At 39.7% G+C, this 19967-nt stretch overlaps 1 protein-coding gene across 2 annotated transcripts in view; it reads left to right on the plus strand.

The window, feature by feature from the left end:
• The window catches only part of FCHSD2 (FCH and double SH3 domains 2), a 177616-nt gene that overhangs the window by 137084 nt on the left and 20565 nt on the right, over positions 1–19967 (plus strand). For both annotated transcript variants that reach the window (XM_084772004.1, XM_084772005.1), the window contains 3 exons: positions 4506–4622; positions 7577–7681; positions 13578–13739. In XM_084772004.1, coding sequence (XP_084628130.1) covers positions 4506–4622; positions 7577–7681; positions 13578–13739 — 384 coding nt within the window. The remainder of the gene's footprint in view (positions 1–4505; positions 4623–7576; positions 7682–13577; positions 13740–19967) is intronic.

Raw genomic sequence — 19967 nt, forward strand, 5'->3', positions numbered from 1 at the left:
TTTGGAGCTACTAACATTTAATCTAGGTTTAGGTGAGATACATTTAGCATTATTTGGATTTCCAACTTTACTGCTATGATAAAATGGAACTCTTCTGAATAATTCCATATACTATTGTAAAATTTAAAAACAAAAACAAAACACTTTCTTTCTGCTAAGATGGCATATGTGTATAATCTCAGCACTTGGGAGGTTGAGATAGGATTGAGTTTGAATCCAGCCTTAGCTACCTAGAGAAACTATCTGAAAATGAAAAACAAAGAGAATTTTTTGAAGTCTTGGAAAGATAGCACAACAATTAAGAACACTTGCTGCTCTTGCAGAGAACTCACATTCCCAGGACCCACATAGCTAACAGTCTGTGACTCCAGCTCCAGAGGATCCAGTTCTCTTCTGGCCTCTGTGGGCATCAGGCACACACGTGGTGCACAGGCAAAACATCCATACACAGAAAATAAGATTTTTAAAAAAAAATCTATTTTGTATTATGTATACAGTGCTCTGTCTGCCTGTATATACATCTGCAGGCCAGAAGAGGACATCAGATCACATTATAGATGGTTGTAAGCCACCATGTGGTTGCTGGCAATTGAACTCAGGACCTCTGGAAGAGCAGTCAGTGCTCTTAACCTCTGAGCCACCTCTCCAGCTGAAGATTTTTTAAAAAGAGAATCTTTTCACATATAATAATTTGTTTCAAATTGCACCATGGAAGCCAGGTGTGGTGGCACACACCTTTAATCCCAGTACTCAGGAGGCAGATGCAGGCGGATCTCTGAGTTCGAGGCCTGTGAGAATATGTGACCCCAAAAAAGAATGTTGGATTCTCTGGGCCAGGAGTTGAAGGTTCCGTTGTCAGCTTCCCCATGTGGGTTCTGGGAATCAAAATATAGTCTTTTAGAAGAGCAGCAATGTTTTTATCGATTAAGCCATCTCTCCAGCACTGAACCTTGTTGTTTGAATTATCTTATTTCATACTGATAGAATTTCTTTCAAGTTATCTTAATATATTATGTTGAGTTAAGTTTAGAATACTACACCAAAAGGAACTTACCAAACTGAGTTTTATTCATGTGTTTGTGGCTATGACTCTGTGTGTGTATGTGCGCGTGTGTGTGTGTGTGTGTGTGTGTGTGTGTGTGTGTGTGTGTGTTCTAGTACACCTGTGCATGTATTTACAATTGTGCCTGTGACTAATTCTAGTGTTTGACCTCAGGTCCTAATGCTTGCAAGACAAGCACTTTACCCATTGAGCTATCTCCCTAGACGCTAAAATGAACTTTTAAAGCCATATTTCTTTTTGTTCATTACTACCATCAATTGGGGAATTGTAGTGCTAACAATCATGTGTTACAAATGACACCAGCCAATGGCAAGGTGGTTTTGGTCTAGTAGCTCAATAACTGACTTGGTGTCAACTCTGAAAGGAGACTCTCTTGTCTATATTTCCATACATACACAGTTTTTGATTTCTAAAGTATTCTTTATATCCTCATGTTACAATTTATTAGACAATACCTTCAAGTCAAACATTTTTTAAAGTCAGGGAGCTTGACCCACACCTATAATCCCAAACCACAGAAGGCAGAGGCAGGAGAATTACCTTAAGTTAAAAACCAGCCTGATCCAGTTTCAGGTTTCAGGTTAGCCAGTTATACATAGTGAGATTCTGTTTTGACAGAATGAAAAAAAAAAAAAAAAGAATCCTAAGATGAATAAAGTACAACAAAGACTGAGATTAGTTTTTAATGCAGAATTACTTAGGAAGATATGAAATGTGCACTACACACACACACCAATAAAGTTCACATGGCAGACAGTCATTCAAGGCAAAACATTCATATAATATAAAATTTAAAAATAAGCCATGTGTAGTGACACATGCCTTTAATTCCAGTACTCAGGGAGGCAGAGGTAAGTGGATTGCTCTTGAATTCAAGGCCAGCCTCATCTACAAAGTGAGTCCAGGACAGTCAAAGCTGCACAGAGAAACTCTGTCACTAAAAAAAAAATTAAAAAATAAAAATAAAATGAGAGCTTTGGTTGTTTTTTTAAATTGCCCTAATGTATATAAAAGGCAAATCTATTGTTGGGGAAATTTACCTGCTATTTTTGTGTCTCTACATGTGGTGATGTGCATATGAGTATATGTTCTGGAGAGGCAGGAGAGAGTGTTGAATATTGTGGAGGTGGAGTTACAGGCAGTTGTGAGACACCCACTGTGTGTGCAGGAAACCAAACTACAGTCCTCTTCAAGAGCAGTTTGTATTCTTTAAGTACTAACTATTTCTCCAGCCCTGAGAATTACTTTTTGTTTGTTTTGGTTTTGCTGTTGTTTTATGTGTATTAGTATGAATGTGTCAGATCCCTTGGTACTGGAGTTACAAACAGGTGTGAGCTGCCATGTAGGTGCTGGGAATTGAACGCAGCTCCTTTGGAAGAGCAGACAGTGCTCTTAACCACTGAGCCATCTCTCCTGCCCCTTGTTTTGTTTTGTTTTGTTTTGCTTTGCTTTGTTTTGTTTTGTTTTTAAAGACAGGATTTCTTTGTGTATTCCTGGCTGCCCTGGAACTCACTGTGTAGACTAGGCTGGCTGCCAGCTCAGATCTGCCTGCCTCTGCCTCCTGAATGCTGAGATTAAAGGTGTGTGCCACTACTGCCTGGCTTAGAATTCTTAACATGAGGGATGGATTTTTCCTTTGTGGAAATTTTGTTGCGTTTAGCAGTTCTCATAAATGAAGAAGATAGTGAGAAGAGAATTTGTGGCAAGTCCTTTTGTTAAGTAAATAGATGTTATCTTATGTACATGAAGGCACAGTATCACAAGGAAAGGCTGACTTTCAGAGGACAGGTGTCATTTTTCTGGAAACTTAAGTGTTGTTTGTCAAATGTTTAAAGGGGTGTCCCCTTCTCTTTAACCGTTCAAAGGGACTTACTTGTCTTTCATAGAAAGCCTACCATATGCTACCTACAAATTCTTGGAATGTTATAACTATAAAGATCCAGATTTTTTTTTCTTAAAAGATCACAATTTTGTTTGTGTCATTGTATTTCACTTGTTCCATGTGTTTGTTTGTTTGGGAGTCTGGGTCTTGCTATGTTGCCCAGGCAGTGTAAGGCAGACATGTGATCACCTGTTGTTCTGCGATGCCTTCCTAGTCTTGTGCTCTTGTTACTAGAAAATGTGTGGCTTTCTCTTTTGAGTTATTAATCTCAGTGTAAAAATTTAGAAACAGCCTGGCCTATATAGTGAGCTCCAGGACTATATAAGGAGAATTTAGAAACAGACACTCAGGAATCTCAAGGTCAATTTTATTAGTGTTTGGTAAAATTAAAACAAAACAAAACAAAACAAAAAACTACCAAGGCAGGCAAGCAGCCATATCAGCTGTAGAGTGGAGTAAAACAAAATAGAAAGTGAAAAGGCTATGCCTTTCAAGTTAAGGTAAGAAAGCAGGCAGGTTCAACAATGGACGTCAGCACACAGCCACATGATAGACAGGGTGCTGCATGGTGGAAGTCCAGGATAGGGGGTGAGGGGTTCAGAGAACGATTGAGAAAGCCCAAAATGGGGCAGTGAGATGGCTTAATGGGTAGAGGCACTTGTCATTAAGCCTGACCACCTGAGATCAATCCCTGGGGCCCACATAATGGAAGGAGAGAACCAGTTCCTCCAAATTTCTCCTGGTCTTTATATGTTTACTACAGTGTGTGCATGCGAGCTTCTAGTATTATGTGATGCAAGTTTTCCAATCTGCTGCTCTGAGTGGGGTTTCTGGAAAAGATAAATATATTACCTCATTAAGGGGATTATTCCTCCACTGTCTTAGCACCTCTTCAGGTGAATCAGCTTTTCTTGATCATGGACTGCTGGCCAAGTGATTGGGAGAAAACATTATGTGTGTGATGTTCTGATCCTTGGTGTAGGTCAGAATGCCTGTCTCCGCCCCAGGCCCAAGATACTCCATTCTTTTGATCAAGAAGCTCTACAGTGGTTCTCAGCTTGTGGGTTTCCACCCCGTGGGGGTTGAATGACCTTTTCACAGGGGTTGCCTAAGACCATCAGAAAACACAGGTATTTTCATCACGATTCATAACGGTAGCAAAATCAGTTATGAAGTAGCAATGAAAATAATTTTATGGTTAGGGGTCACCACAACATGGGGAAGCTGTACTAAAGTGTCACAGCATTGGGAAAGTTGAGAACCACTGATAAGGAGTGGTAAAACTGATACCTTTCCAGTGTTACCAGAGAAAAAGCAGGTGGGGCCCAAATCAGATCATAGGGAGGGGTTCATCTTTAGTGGCCTCCAAGGCTACGGCTCCCTGTGTGGCTACCTACCACTGACTTTCTGTGATGTGAGACCTTGCTTCCCACAGTAGTAGGGCATGCCTTGCACTGTCAAGTGCTGATTAAGGAAAAGACCCTCTGGTCCAACTACAGATTGGTAGACGTTATGGTGGAGATAACAGTACTTCTCTTTCTGTTCTCTTTTGTGTTGTAGAGTCGACAACTAGAATCAGAAACTGGTACCACAGAGGAGCACAGTCTAAATAAGGAGGCTCGGAAATGGGCCACACGTGTGGCACGTGAGCACAAAAATATCATTCACCAGCAGCGAGTAAGTATGGTAGAGTACGTTGGCTGTGCGCAACTGAAGTCAGATTTCAGATAGACTTTATTTTCCAATGCTCCCTAATCACATTTCATTTCTCAGTCTTCCCAGGTCTAGCTCCCCTCCCTTGAGACGTCCCCCAAAGAAAAAAAAGAAGGGGAAAAAAAAACCCACAGTGTCCAAAATGGAAAATGGCAGAACACTAGCCCCTTTAAAAAAAAAATAGCCAGGTGTGGTGGTGCAAGCCTTTAATCCCACACTCGGGAGGTAGAGGCAGGTGGATTGCTGTGAATTCAAGGCCATTCTGGTCTACAAAGGGGGTCCAGGACAGCCAGAGTTGTTACAGAGAAACCCTGTCTTGAAAAACCTAGAGAGATGGCTTCCTGTCTAGACTGTTTCTTTGGGGGAGGGGAAGTAGGGGAGAGAGGTTGTCACAGAAGCCTTCTATGAGATTTCAGGTAGAGTTAAGGAATTGAATTTTATTTATTTTTTATTTATTTTCGGCCTGTGTACCACGTGTGTGCCTGACACGTAAGTCAGAAGGCATTGGGTAATGGATCCACTAGAACTAGACAGTTGTGGGTGCTGGAAATTGAATCTGGCTTCTCTGGAAGAGCAGCCCATGCTCCTGATCACTGAGGCATCTCTCCAGCTCCAACGACTTGAATTTTATTAATGTGAAAAATCTTAATGTATTCTTTACCTGTACTTTCTCAATAGTCAGAATTATGCTCTTAACTGTTACCTACTTTGAAAATCTCATAAGCTTTTTTTTTGAGACATGGAGACCAGGCTGGTCTCCAACCAGCGTCAGCTTCTAGCCTCCACACAGCCACTGCATGGGCAAGTGCACTCATGCATGCATGTTTATACACATATACATATGTGGTGAAATAGAAATACATGTGGACATCAGCAAATGAAAACACTGTAAAGTCATAAAAATGAAATCAATTTTTCAAAATTCTGTGTCAGCATAAAGTTAAAGTTTGGCAGTGTCCCTGTTATCACGATATAGGACAGGGTAGATATGGTACAACCTTTTGGGTATGTCTTTTAGTATGTCTAATACTAAAATATAGAATTATTAAAGAACTAAATATAGCATATATGTATCATATGTTAATAATATAGATATATAATTGATACAGATATATAATTAAAATATAAGATTGGTATTAAAATATATAGAATATATAAATTAGGCAATGTCTACTAATATTAAAATACAGAAGTGCAGGGTAAAGCTCACTAATAGAACACCTGCTTACTGTGAGCAAGGCTTGGTCACCAATAATGCAAAACAGTGAGCAAACAAACAACATGTGCATCTTTCACTTTTATGTTTCATCTCAAATAAATATCGCAAGGGTCTTGATGTAGTGCTATTTGCAGTGTTGAGAAGTTTGACAGACCCAGCAGCAGTACTCTAAGTGCTGTGCTGTTAAACTGTGAGCCTGTCCCTAAAAGAATGGGGTCAGTCTCTGCACACATGACAAGGTTTGGTAGAAACATTGGGGGAATGATATATCACTTTTTTTCCTCTCCACAAGCAAAACTTCTGTTGTTGTTGTTGTTGTTGTTGTTGTTGCTTTGTTGCTTTGTTTTTCAAAACAGGTCTCTGTGTTGCCCTGGCTGTCCTAGACTCACTTTGTAGACCAGACTGGCCTCGAACTCACAGCAGTCTGCCTGCCTCTGTCTCCAGAGTGCTGGGATTAAAGGTGTATGCCACCACGCCTGGCTCTTTTGTTTGTTTTTTGAGACAGGGTTTCTCTGTGTAACCTTGACTGTCCTGGACTCCCTTTGTAGACCAGGCTAGCCTCACACTCACATAGTCTACCTGTCTCTGCTTCCCGAGTGCTGGGGTTAAAGGTGTGCACCACTACCACCCAGCCCACAAAACTTTTTATGAGTTTGGAGAAGTACAAATTGACAGGGTAGTACTCTCTAGTACTCTCTTGGTGTAAAGAGTATGTGGTGGATTCATTGTGCAGCAGTGAGAACTTTTGTCACTTTGTAAAAATTGTTTTGCAGGAGTACTCCACAGTGAGGTAGGTGTGGTGATACAAATCTGTAATCCTAGAACTAGAGAGTTAGAAGATGGAAGACCAGAATTCAAGGCCACCCACCTGGTAAACTTGAGAATAGCCTAAGCTTCATAAGACCCTGTTTTTAAAAATCCAAAAACTCTACACCCATAAATTTTTTAAAAAGCTATAAGTGCAGTGTAATTATGCAATGAAAATCAAGCACATAGATTGCATCTATCAATTTCCTGGTTTTATGCCATACAGCAGGTGCCCTTACTTACTCTGTCACTCTCCATCATGCTCCAGTTGCCTTGGGTCCAGGTCGAGAAATATTAAAAGGAAATGGATAAGCAAACAATGAGTGTTTAAATGCCCACTATTCTGTAGCATAATGAAGTCCAGTTCTGTCCCACGTGGGGTTGTAAACTACTTTATCTAGCATATCCACACTGTCAACTCTACTCACCTATGAGTCATTTCATAGCCATCTCTTATCAGATGAGCTCTCACAGTAGCACCGTGCTAACGTTCCCCAGAGTTCACTTAATTGTAGCCTTACTGTGCAACACCAGTATGAGAAGGCGCCAGCTTATGAAAAGCAGGTCAACTCTGGTGCTATGCACAATATTGCAGTACACATAGAAAACTGTAGTAAATCTAAGGTTCCATGCTGCTGTGGTTTAAGAGATCTTGAAATACTGGGGGGGAGGGATGACATGGTTGTTACTGCATGGTTTTATAAGTTGTTGCCATTAGGGGAAGCTAAGACAAGGGCTATTCTTGTTTTGCAACTTTCAATTTTTAAAACTAATTAAATAAAAAGCTTAAAAATGAGTCATGACTTTAGCCACTGAAGCCTCTGAATTATACAGATGCTCAAAGAATGAACATGAGAACAAAAACAGTCATCTTTTTTTTTCCTTTTGGTAGGTTCTAAATGATCTAGAATGCCATGGAGTTGCTGTATCAGAACAAAGCCGAGCAGAGCTGGAACAGAAAATAGATGAAGCTAGAGAAAATATCCGTAAAGCAGAGGTAAGACAGTAGGACAGCTGCCAATTGCTTGTGTCACTCAGTTCCAGGCATGGTGTCACGGTTGTGACATGCACTTTTGAAATTAAGTTTCTACATAGGTATTAAGTTGAAGACAAATAGCCCTCTTTGTGTCCACATAGTAATTTTGTGACCTGTAGCACTTAACAAAAACTCTGAACTTACTGTGAAGAGCTCACAGTCATGAAACAGTAAATAGCAAAAGGATGTCACAACGCAGCTGTGAATTTTAAAGTTTTCACAGAGTGTTAAATAAGTCAATCAAATTAATGGTAGAGAAATGACAAATGTATGTTCAGATGCTAAGAGTAGCTTTATATGGTAAGGTACCCTGGATCTAGGGGAATAAGCAAAGATTTGGCTAAGAAGAAAAGGAGCAAAAAACACATGTAATTGTGGATTTTAATCTTTTTTGGAGTTGTAGAAACTTCTTAGGCTTGTATAGCTATGAAACCTCTCTCACAAAAGAGACGTCATGATGAACACTCTCTTCCCTACAAGAGGGACGTTGACATGAGAAGCAGTAAAGTGGTAGTTTTACATAGGGCTTTAGCAGTTGGATATGATAGTGTCAAGATATCAGAAAATTTGGTATGAAAAGGAGATAAACTAATTGTGATTAGAGCCAGTTCACTGAGGACCTGCACATATGTTGAAGAGGAATGAAGAAAGGAGGAGGAGGAGGAGGAAGTCAGACAGGACCTGCACATATGTTGAAGAGGAATGAAGAAAGACGAAGAAGAAGAGGAAGAGGAAGAAGAATAAGAAAGTCAGACAGACAGACAGATATATTCTTGTTAGGAAGGCATAAAGCCGAGGATGTGGAATACTGTAAAGTACAACTGTCCAGAAACAGGCCACACAGAACCAGAGCAACTCTGAAGGCGGGCCTGTCAGGGCAGAGGTGTGACTTAGCCAGCAAGTAGTGTATGTGAGTCACAGTGAAGGAAGCAGCACAGATGCATGTCATGCAGACCCAGCAGGTAGGATTTGAGCCAAAAGATGAAGATAGGAAAGAAGGAGACTTGAGTTTGAGATTAGGAAATGATATCTTTTTGATGGCCACATATATTCCTCAGAGAACATAATATATAGCATTGTAAGTAAAAATTCCAGGGAGGACTAGAAAAAGAGTGGCCCGATCAGTCAAATGTTGGCCATGAAACAAAAGGACCTGAGCTCAATCCTTAGTTCCCATGTAGTGCCAGTACTGGGGAGGTGAAGACAAGTAGCTCCCTGGAGCCCACTGCCTGGTCATTCTAGCCAGATGAGTGAGCTCTCGGGCCACTGAGAGGCCTTTTCTCAAAAACTAACAGTAGTAACAATGTGTTATGTGCATGGTAGTACTTACCCTTAAACCCAGCACTCGGGAGGCAGATCTCTTTGAGTTCAAGGCCAGCTTGCTCTCCGTACAGAGAACCAGAGTAGCCAGGGCAACAGAGTGAGAACTTACCTTAAAAATAAAAATAAAAATAAATAATAACAACAGTAACAGTAATAATACAGTAATGTAGAGATAAATCAAGGAATATACCCAACACTGACATCTGGCCTCCATGTGTACACCCATATAACACATGCACATATACATGCATAATGTTACACATAGATTCTGGGCCAACATCTATCTATCAGAGCTTCCAAATCAGGGATTATTCTACTAGTTGAAGGTTCATCTAAACTACTGACTTTCAAATACCTCTTTAAAAGTCTTAGGAAAGGCTGGGCGGTGGTGGCGCACGCCTTTAATCTCAGCACTCGGGAGGCAGAGGCAGGTGGATCCCTTTGAGTTCGAGGCCAGCCTGGTCTACAATGCAAGTCCAGGACAGCCAAGGCTACACAGAGAAACTCTGTCTCAAAAAACCAAAAAAAAAAAAAAAAAAAAAAAGTCTTAGGAAAATGCTTCAGTAGTTAAGGTATGGAGAAGCAGTGTAGGCAAGCACAGGGAGTGTAAGCATGTTTTTAGCATGGTCCCATGGAAGTGATCTGAGTCAGAGTAGACTTGCCATTTGTCCCTGTACCCACCTCCACGTATTCCTGGCACAATCTGACCCTCAAGCTTCCGTAGAGAGGAGAGCAAAGTGTATGGTAAACGCTCACTCTTCTTTAGACCCAGGGTCTAGAACCTTAGCACTGAGGTGCTGGCCAGATGCTGTTAGCGGGCCGTTGCTGAGCAGTAAACACTGGCTTATGGTGAAAGGGTTGTTCTTGTTGCTTATCCACCGTGGATGAAATATTAATGAAACAGGAACGACTATTTTGAGACAAGTCTCAAACTTTTTTGAAGGTATGTCTGCATATTTTCCCTTTCCAGACTCCACCATGGTGTCACTGTCTAGAACCTTAACTCCACCAAACTGTCCCACCTCACCCTTAGTGTAGCAGTAATAGGTTACATAGTCTCCATGACCTAGTATTCATGTTAGTATGCCAAACTCACTATTTATTAGTCTAAAACTAAAATATGAAGTGAGATTTCCACAACAGAATATCTTACCTCTCCTGACACAAGCAATGTCTTTATTCTCAAAGATAATTTTCTTTCTAAAAATAAAGAGCCATGATATCATATCCATTATCTTAGTTTTAAATATCTGTAAGATTGTCTTCTAATGAGCTCTCACTTAGTTTCCACTTATTGGATAATCAAAAATAGCCATGCTAAAATTAGTTGACAGATGTGAGGGCATATTTTATTAGGGCAGCAGTTACAGGATTGTCATATTGAAATTTTTGGGTAGACTAAATCACTGAACTCTTAAGAGACACTGACAATAGCTGCTTCTCTGTTTTTCCTATTTTCTAGCTCATACTGCTATAGAGAAATGGCTCAGCAGTTACGAGTGCTTACTGCTCTTGCAGGGCACTGGATCTGGTTCCCACCTCACCCACATGGGAGCTCACAATCACCTGAAACTCTGGATCTAGGGAATCTGATGTTCTCTTTGGCCTCTTGGGACTCCTGCATGCATGTGGTGCACATAAACTCACAAAGACACACACACATAATCATAATAAACGAGCCTTTAAAAAAAAAACTAAACAACGAAAACAGCTCTTCATGACAGGAAAAGTAAAAAGCTATCACTATATACAAAACAAATAGCAAGATGACAGAAGTAACCCTTCTGTATAACTAATGACTTTAAATGTAAGTGTATTAAAAATGTCTAACCAAAAGACAAGCCAGCAGAATATCTTTTTTTAAAATGATACAAGGCCTAGAGTTAAGGGCACTTGCTGCTCTTGCAAGGGACCTGGATTGGGTTCACAGCAACCCAAACATGTAGCTTCCAACTCTGTAACTGCAGATCCAGGGTATCCAGTGCCCTCTTCTGACGTCCATGAGCAGTAGGCACACATAGTACACAAACATGTGCAGACAAAACATTCATACATATAAACTAAAAATAAATAAAATCTTTTAAATATAGGACTCAACCATATGCTGTCTATGGAAACACACTTTAAATCCAAAGACACAGAGATTAAAAATAAATAGAAGAAGACATTCCATGCAAACAGTAACCAGAAGATGACAGTCACAGACAAATACTGTTTAGTTGTACCTAGAATAATTAAATCAAAGAGACAGAAAGTCAAATAGTAGTTGTGAGGACTGGCAGGGAGAATGAGAAACATATTTAGTGCTTAGAATTTTAGGATTTTTAAATTTATTTTTTTTTTACAGATTCACTTGTGTATATGGATATGTTTTATCTACATGTACATCTGCACACTAGAAGAGGGCATCAATTCCCATTATAGAAAGTTGTAAGCTGCCATGTGCATGCTGAGAATTGAACTCAGACTTCTGGAAGAGTAGCCAGTGCTCTCTAGCCCCTAGTTTTAGTTGTATGTGATGAAATAGGTCTGGAGGTAGATGGTACAATTGTTGCCCAGCAATGATAATATGTTTAATACCCATTAAATGGTGCATTTAAAATAGTATATGTGTATATGTATATGCATGTGATAACAATTAATGAAAAAAGGCACCATGGCTATCAAAAAGAGCAAGGAAGAACCTATGGGAGGAATTGGAGGGAGGAAGGCAGGGAGGGTGTTGTAATTATATTGTAATTTTAAAAACATAAGAAAAATAGTTACCATAGAAATTTTTTATGCTGTATACATTTTACCACAGCCAAATGTGTCTATAATCTTAATCCTTTTGAATGGAAGCCTTTCAAGATTAATTTCAACTAAAGTTCAATGTAAAAATATCTTCTTGGAAGAACAGTAGAAGTGCTTTTATGTAGGAATTCATTCAAAGAAGGAGGTTACTAAACACATATTAGGAGAATAACTTTGAATGTCTGTTCCAATGCTAAAGGAGGCGCAGTTGTGTCAGATAAGTGAACAGCTGAACAGCTAGGTGTTTAATTATGACTGGATCTGTACAGAGTGTTTTAGGAACAGAGAGACGGGTGTGGTTAACTACCCATGAAAGGAGAATCATTAGAAAAATCATAGGAAGGATAAACTGACCCTTAAAACATAAGCAGACATTGGGGCTGGAGAGATGACTCAGCTGTTAAGAGCACTGACTGCTCTTCCAGAGGACCCAGGTTCAGTTCCCAGCACCCACATGGCAACTTAACAACTGTAACTCCTTTTCCAGAAGATCTAACTCTCTTATACAGGCAGGCAAAACACCAATGTACATAAAATAAAAATAAATATTAAGAAAAAAAAAGAGAAGCAGGCATCATCAAGCATGAAGCCTTGCATGTAAATGGCTGGCACCAACCAAGCATGGAGAATGTGACGTGGAAGCGTAGAGGCCATGGGAAAACAGAAAAGACTGTTTCCAAGTGTAATGCTGTATTACCCCAGACTATTACTCAGAAGTCCAGAGTTGGAGCTGGGGAGATGGCTCAGTGGCTAAGAGTGCTTGCTTCTCTTGCAGAGAAGCCACACGTTGTCTCACAACCATCTGTACCTAGTTCCAGGTGATTGAATGCTTCTTACTTCTTCATGCTCCACTCGTGTGGTCCACATGCATGTACTCAGGCACACATACATACTAAATAAATAAATAAATGTATTTTGTTTTAAGTGTAGTCCTAGTCCAGAGTCTAGCATTTTAAGCATAGCAAGAGGCTAATATGATTATGTTGTTCACAGACCATAAAAGATGGATTAGGAAGGAAAAGAGAAACCCCAGGGTTAGCTTAGAAGGCTACTGAAGACCCTGGACTTGAAGATGTTCTCGGCCATCCTTCTTAACAGCTAAAGGAAGACTTTGTGGTATTCTCATCTCTTCATGGTTGCTGAAACCCTGTCTCAAAATTAAAGTTTAAAAAGTGCTGGGGAAAGGCTGACTTTCTGAGACAGGATCTCCATTTATAGCCCTGATAAGCCTAGAACTCACTATGTAAACATGGTGACCTTGAATGTTCTTCCTCCCTCTGCTGGGTTTACAGATACTCTTGCATTGAAACACCCAGCCACACCTGCTGTACCGTGTATTCCAACGAGACCACAGTACTGATGGCACATAAAACAAAACAGAACTTGGCCTTGAGCTCACTCACTACCCAGATCTTGCACTTGTGATCTACCTGCCTTGAACCCTGCAAGTAGCCGAATTACAGTCACCAGGATTGGTTTCTTAAAACATTAACTATGTAGCCTAGTCAAAGCACATGTTGGTAGTATTTATCTTACCCAAATCAAATCCAAGACTTACAAAATTACAGTAATCATCCAGAACAACCCAAACATTATATTCTCTTTGTTTTCTGTAGATGAAAACTTAATATTTAACAATTGCTGATAAATATCAAGATAGTCAATAAGCTAGAAATTATTTAATCAGTGTGAAGAAAAATTGCTTTGATTTCTAACCTTATTTGTTTTCCCGTTTTCTTAGATAATTAAGTTGAAAGCTGAGGCCCGGCTAGACCTCCTGAAGCAGATCGGGGTTTCTGTAGATACGTGGCTGAAGAGTGCCATGAACCAAGTGATGGAGGAACTAGAAAATGAACGGTGGGCCTGCCCTCCAGCCGTGACCAGTAATGGCACTCTACACTCGGTACAGTTTCTTTTCTGGGATTTCATGGGCTTGGTAAAAATTTAAGATAAAAATAGTGGGAGGCTGTTTCCTTCAGTCTAATCACTTCATTTAAACTTAATACAGGAAAGAGAAGAGGGGGGGGGGGAAACGAGTGTGTTAGTGTTTTTGTTTTTTTAATACAGTAAAGAATTCCTTTCCAATAATTGGACTATTGGGGTCTGTCCCCCAAATTCATTATTCCATTTATAAGGTAAATATACATTTTAGCTGAAAGTAAAAGAGAAAACCTAGTGTTTCTGAAATTCTCAGAGGTCTTCTCTAGTGAAATGAACAGTTAGAAAGTTGCAAAATTATCTTGTGAAATGTAGGTCTGAGCTGGAAAAATATGTCAGTAAAGGGTTTACCATGCAAGCGTGAGGACTGAGTCCAAGCTTCACAACCTGTGTAATATAGCCAGACTTGGTGACACGTGCTCATCAGCCCTTCTGTGCTGGGAAGATAGCGACTAGAAGATCCCTGGGCCCACTAGCCAGCCAGCGTAACCAGCCAAATTGGCAAGTTCCTGGCCAAAAGAGACCCCGTCATCCACAAGGTGGATTGTGCCTAAGGAATAGCATCCAAGGCTGACCTCTGGCCTCCACACACACCTGAGCACACACACAGGTTTAGTCTAAATGTGAATTCATTTAACAGGGGCAGAACAAGAATCCAGGGCAGAGAGTGTTTGACAGATAATAACAGCTTGTTTTCTTCATTCAAGTCAGAGCTCAACCTGCTAGTTTCTTAATGGAATTTACTAGTGTTTGTTTCTCGCCTTTGTTTTGTTTATTGTCTGTCTTCCTCTCTGGAATATAATGGTCATGTCTTCTGACTCTGCTCCACACAGCAAAGTACCCCGGGACACAGTAGAAACTCACAGAAGGAAGAACTGAGTGGCTGAATGGAAAGCTAACTTTGTTCATGGTGCCTCTTAATGTTTGTGCCCTGCAGATGTTAGGGATCCTTGTTACATAAATTACCCAAAGTTTTAGAAACATTCCTGGAAGTTTTGTCACATTTTTCACATAGCACTGTGGTTTTCCTTCTTTTTTTTTTTCTTTTTTTTTTTCCTTTTTTTTTTTAATTTTTATTTATTTATTTTATGTACATGAGTGCTCTATCTGCGTATATACCTACATGTCATAAGATAGCATCAGATCTCATTATAGATGGTCGTGAGCCACCATGTAGTTGCTGGGAGTTGAACTCAGGACTTCTGGAAGAGCGTACAGTGCTCTTAACCTCTGAGCCATCTCTCCAGCCCCTGCACTCTTGATTTTCTAATGGGAATACATTTATACATTTAAAAAGACTGTGAGGATAAACATTATAAGGAAAAACAATCTACTGAAAGTAAATGAGATGTGCATAGAGACTTTCAGACCTCCGCTCATTGGGAAGTGCTGGCCTCTGGGAAGCAGTACTATGGGACCTTGTCCCACCTTTCCTGCCTTTAGCCAGCCTTACAGGGCCTGTGTGTCCCACCTTTCCTGCCTTTAGCCAGCCTTACAGGGCCTGTGTATTCCCTCTCTCAGCTTAGAGGTTATATTTTATGGGCGATCAACCAGTTATGCTACTAAAGGAAACCTTAAGTCACAGAACAGCTTAATTAGGCTCCAGTATTTATTTAGCCTTTTTCTTAAGTAACATTGAAATAATTCAGAGAATTTTGTATTCCTTCAAACTGACAGGTAGCTGGCTAAGGAACATGAAGCAGAAATACACATTCTGGCAACCAAATATTTTTCTTCCATTTCATTCCATCTTCCAGATGCCAACAAAAGCATTAGTCATCTCGGGAACATGATGACTAGCATAAACATTAATATAGCTGAAGAGTGTCTCATGGAAGATAAATGTTATTAAACTACACATTCTGTTTGTCTTAAGAACCATATTTACATGATTATTCTTCCTCAAGTCTCGTGCTGTCATATAGAATATAGGATTGGGAGGAACAAAGAAAAGAGTCCCAGAATGTGGTGACACATTTAAAAAGAGAGTTGCAGGGCATGGTTCACGTCCTTTGATTCCAGCACTCAGGTGGCAGATGCAGGTGGAACTCCTGAGTTCAAGGCTGGCTTTCAGCCTGCACTAGATAGAGAGTTACAGGCCATCCAGGACTACATAACCAGACCCAGTTTGGGAATAAGAGGACGGGGAGATACTTAGTTGGTGGGTAACTGGAGCCTGCATGTAGCTACCTGAGAATGGATTGCCGCCTGACCGCATGGCCCACTAAATCACTCATCCCTCCCTTCTCTTACTTTCCAGGCTTCTCTCACTTAAACTCATACCCAGCTTATAACCTAACCTTTAAAATTATTTAAACATAATAAAGAAGGTTAATTTTGCATAATTTTTAGTCTAATGTTACTTGTCACCAGATGGTCTTCATAATCATCCTTTCAGAGTCTCTATAGTCATTTTATGTCATATTAGCACATATGTAATTGGTCATTCATATTCCTGGCTTTTTATGTGCATGGATTCAACCAATCACAAGTCTGAAAGTTTTGGGTTTTTAAAAATTGCATCTGTACTGAAAATAGAGGCTTTTCTCTTAAGCATGTATACAACACAGCAGTTATTTCTATAGCATTTTAAGTCTATTAGATATGCACAGGTTATATTTAAATACTATACCATTTTATATAAAGGACCTGAGCACCTATGGAATTTGGTATCCACAAGGGACCCTGGATTTAATCCTCCTTGGATACTGAGAAACAATTGAATTTCTTTTTTCAATTTTAGAACTGTTTTCTGTAATACAGATTCCCAGAGTGAGATGAAACAGAATTTGTAGTCCCTTGCTTGAGATTGAGTTTATGTTTATTCTTTCTAGTCTACTTTTTTTTTTTTTTAGATTTTCTGATTATAACAGACACTATCTGTATGACTTCCCTATTTTCAGCCACTTTCCTCAACAATTACACTAAGACAGCCTGACAGTCTGCTTTGTTGTACAGCCTCCCTAGGGATCTGACATTTGCAGAATTGCATAGAAATGAATCCTGATCCACTCATCTTGAAGACTTTGCTGAATAATATGGTTGAAAGGGAAGGAGATGAATTGCTTAACCTTTACCCTCAATCTGCCTTGCAGTCCTTACAGTCTGATGGAATTTGTTCTTGAGTTATGAAAATCTGTTTGTGGGCTTGAGCTAATCCCAATTTAAAAATTAAAAAAAAAAGAACGGATTTCTATAATGAAACAAATAGAAACTGTTAAAGAATATCCTTGCAAAGGAAAATATCTTCAGTTGCTTTCATATTTGTAGTACTTTCAAACAGGCAGCAGTCTTTCTCATTGAAGTAAGCCTCATGCTCTAAAAGCCACACGTCTGGTGAGGTTAGTGTTTCATATTCTAGTAAGATCAGGTTAATTCACTGCATAAAGCATGCCTTCAGTGAAGCCTTCTCATGGGACCCTCTGCTGGGTGCTGACTGTATCTAAGTTCATGTCTACAGACTGAGAGATCTTCTCTCACTTGCCAATAGCCAAGACCAGAAAGAGGGTGGGACTAAAAATTTTCACCACTGAGAGCAGTATTACTATTACTGAGAGAAGCCATATTCTTACAGTTCTTTGACGTCATCATAACCATAGTATACTATTAATCCCACCAACAGGCATATATGCAGAGGAAGGTGCCTGCCACCAAGCTTGGTCACCGCGCTTTGATACCTGGGATCCATTTGATAGGAGAAAACTGAGTCCTGAAGTTGTCCTCTGAACACTAAGAGCGCGCACATGAGCCCGTGCACAAAACATACTGATCTCATAGAGGTAGACGGTTAATGTTTCCCTGAGGTTGGGATGGTTAGGAATCAAGGGTCATGAGCATTGGTCAAAAAATACATAATTATAATAAGATCAAAAGACTGAAACTTAAAAGAGTTCTGTTTTGCCACAAAATCACTAAAGAAGGGGGCTGGGGAGATGGCTTAGTAGTTAAAAGCACATACTGCTCTTTCTGAGAACCTGAGTTCAAGTCTCAGCACCCACATCAGCAGACTTAGAATAGCCTGTAACCCCAGCTATGGGGGAACCTGACACCTCTGACCTCTGGGCACTTGTATTCATGTGCATATTCCTCCCCATACCCACACACTCACACATACACATAATAAAAATAAGTCCTTTTACGGCTGGAGAGGTAGATGGCTCAGAGATTAAGAGTACTGACTGCTCTTCCAGAGGTTGAGAATTCAATTCCCAGCAACCACATGGTGACTCACAACCATCTATACTGTGATCTGGTGCCCTCTTCTGGCCTACACGTGTGCATGCAGACAGAGCACTGTATGCATAATAATAAATATATATATTTTTAAGTCGTTTTAAAGATCACTATAGTTGCTGAGCATGGTGGCGCATACCTTTTATCCCAGCACTTAGGAAGCAGAGACATGTGGATTGATGTGAGTTCAAAGCCAGCCTGGTGTACAAGTGAGTCCAGGATAGCCAAGGCTACACAGAGAACTCTGTCTCAAAAAGAAAACAAAAATCACTATAGTTACAAGTGGTGATGTGCTTACTCTATTTTTCTCAATACTGGGAGAGATAATGATAATGTTTGTTATCATAGTCTTGAAAAAATAGTAAGGAAAGTGGATGCTATGCCACCTCACCACAGATGAAATAATATTGCATTGTTATCAACTTTATTTTGTGTATAGTGAGAATTTGTAAAAATGTAATGGTTTTTTGTTATCTCCTTACAACTTGTGAGTGAGGAGAAATGACATTTGAATCTGCAGGTGTCTGCCTCTGCAGCCCTGAGACCACATGCCCTTACTCTGTGGGATTTTTCTATCTTCTTCTAATCTTTGTCATTTTAATTACTGTGTAATTTTTTAAAAAATCATCATTAGGTGCTTTTTTTTTTCCAAGACAGGGTTTTTCTGTGTGACTTTGGCTCTTTGTAGACCAGGCTGGCCTCAAACTCACAGAGATCCACCTGCCTCTGCTTCCCAAGTGCTGGGATTAAAGGTGTGCACCACCACCCCCATGTTTTATTTCCAGCGCCATTAGTAGTTGTGTTAAATCTTCATGTACCGTGTGACCAATTGACATTCAGATTCCCAAGCTTTATTGATAATTCAGCAGCTTTATTGAAGTTGAAAACATACATTTCAACTGCATGTGTTTAACATACACATTCTGATATGTCTTGGCATATGTGTACACCAGTGGAAGCATCTCCCAAACTTTCCTCATTCTCTTTTGTAATCACATTTATTCTCTTTGTAATTATATTTATTTTCTGTTCGTTGGGTAACAACTGATCTGCTTTCTGACACTTTGGGTTAGTGTTTATTTTCTGGAACTTAGATAAAGATAATCATATCTACTCTTTTGTGTGGAACTTTGAAAACTCAATGTGATGATTTTGAGGCTCACACATGTTGTTTCTGCATGTTGACAGTTTATTTCTGTTGCTGAGAAAAATTGTATTATATAGCTGTAGCTGTTTGCTATTGTTCTACCCACTGATGGATGTTTGGGTTGTTCTGGATGATTACTGTAATTTTCTAAGTCTTGGATTTGGGTAAGATAAATACTACCAACATGTGCTTTGACTAGGCTACATAGTTAGTGTTTTAAGAAACCAATCCTGGTGACTGTAATTCGGCTACTTGCAGGGTTGGAGGCAGGTAGATCACAAGTGCAAGATCTGGGCTAGTGAGTGAGCTCAAGGCCAAGTTGAGCAACTTACTGAAACCCTGTCTCAAAATTAAAGTTTAAAAAGTGCTGGGGAAAGGCTGACTTTCTGAGACAGGATCTCCATTTATAGCCCTGATAAGCCTAGAACTCACTATGTAAACATGGTGACCTTGAATGTTCTTCCTCCCTCTGCTGGGTTTATAGATACTCTTGCCTTGAAAGACTAATAATTAGGTTTGAGGTTTTTCATTGTTCTTGTAAAAATTTTTGTCTATTCTATCCAAACTACCAAAGTTACTGGCACAAAGTTGTTTATAATATTCTTGATTATTCTTTGAGTATCTGGAGCATCTGTAGGGATGTCAGTCACCACTCTTATTCCTGTATGGTTTTGCTCCTCTTTTTCCCCCTGATCATTTTGTTCTAACGGAGGCTGTCCACAAAGAACATACTTTTGGTTTTTTTTAATTTTTTTCATATTTTCCTGTTTTATTCATTTTGCTTATATTTTAATTATTTCCATATTTTCTTTC

This window comes from Acomys minous (genome assembly GCF_964271855.1).
Source record: "Acomys minous genome assembly, chromosome: 2".
Classification (NCBI taxonomy): Eukaryota; Metazoa; Chordata; class Mammalia; order Rodentia; family Muridae; genus Acomys; species Acomys minous.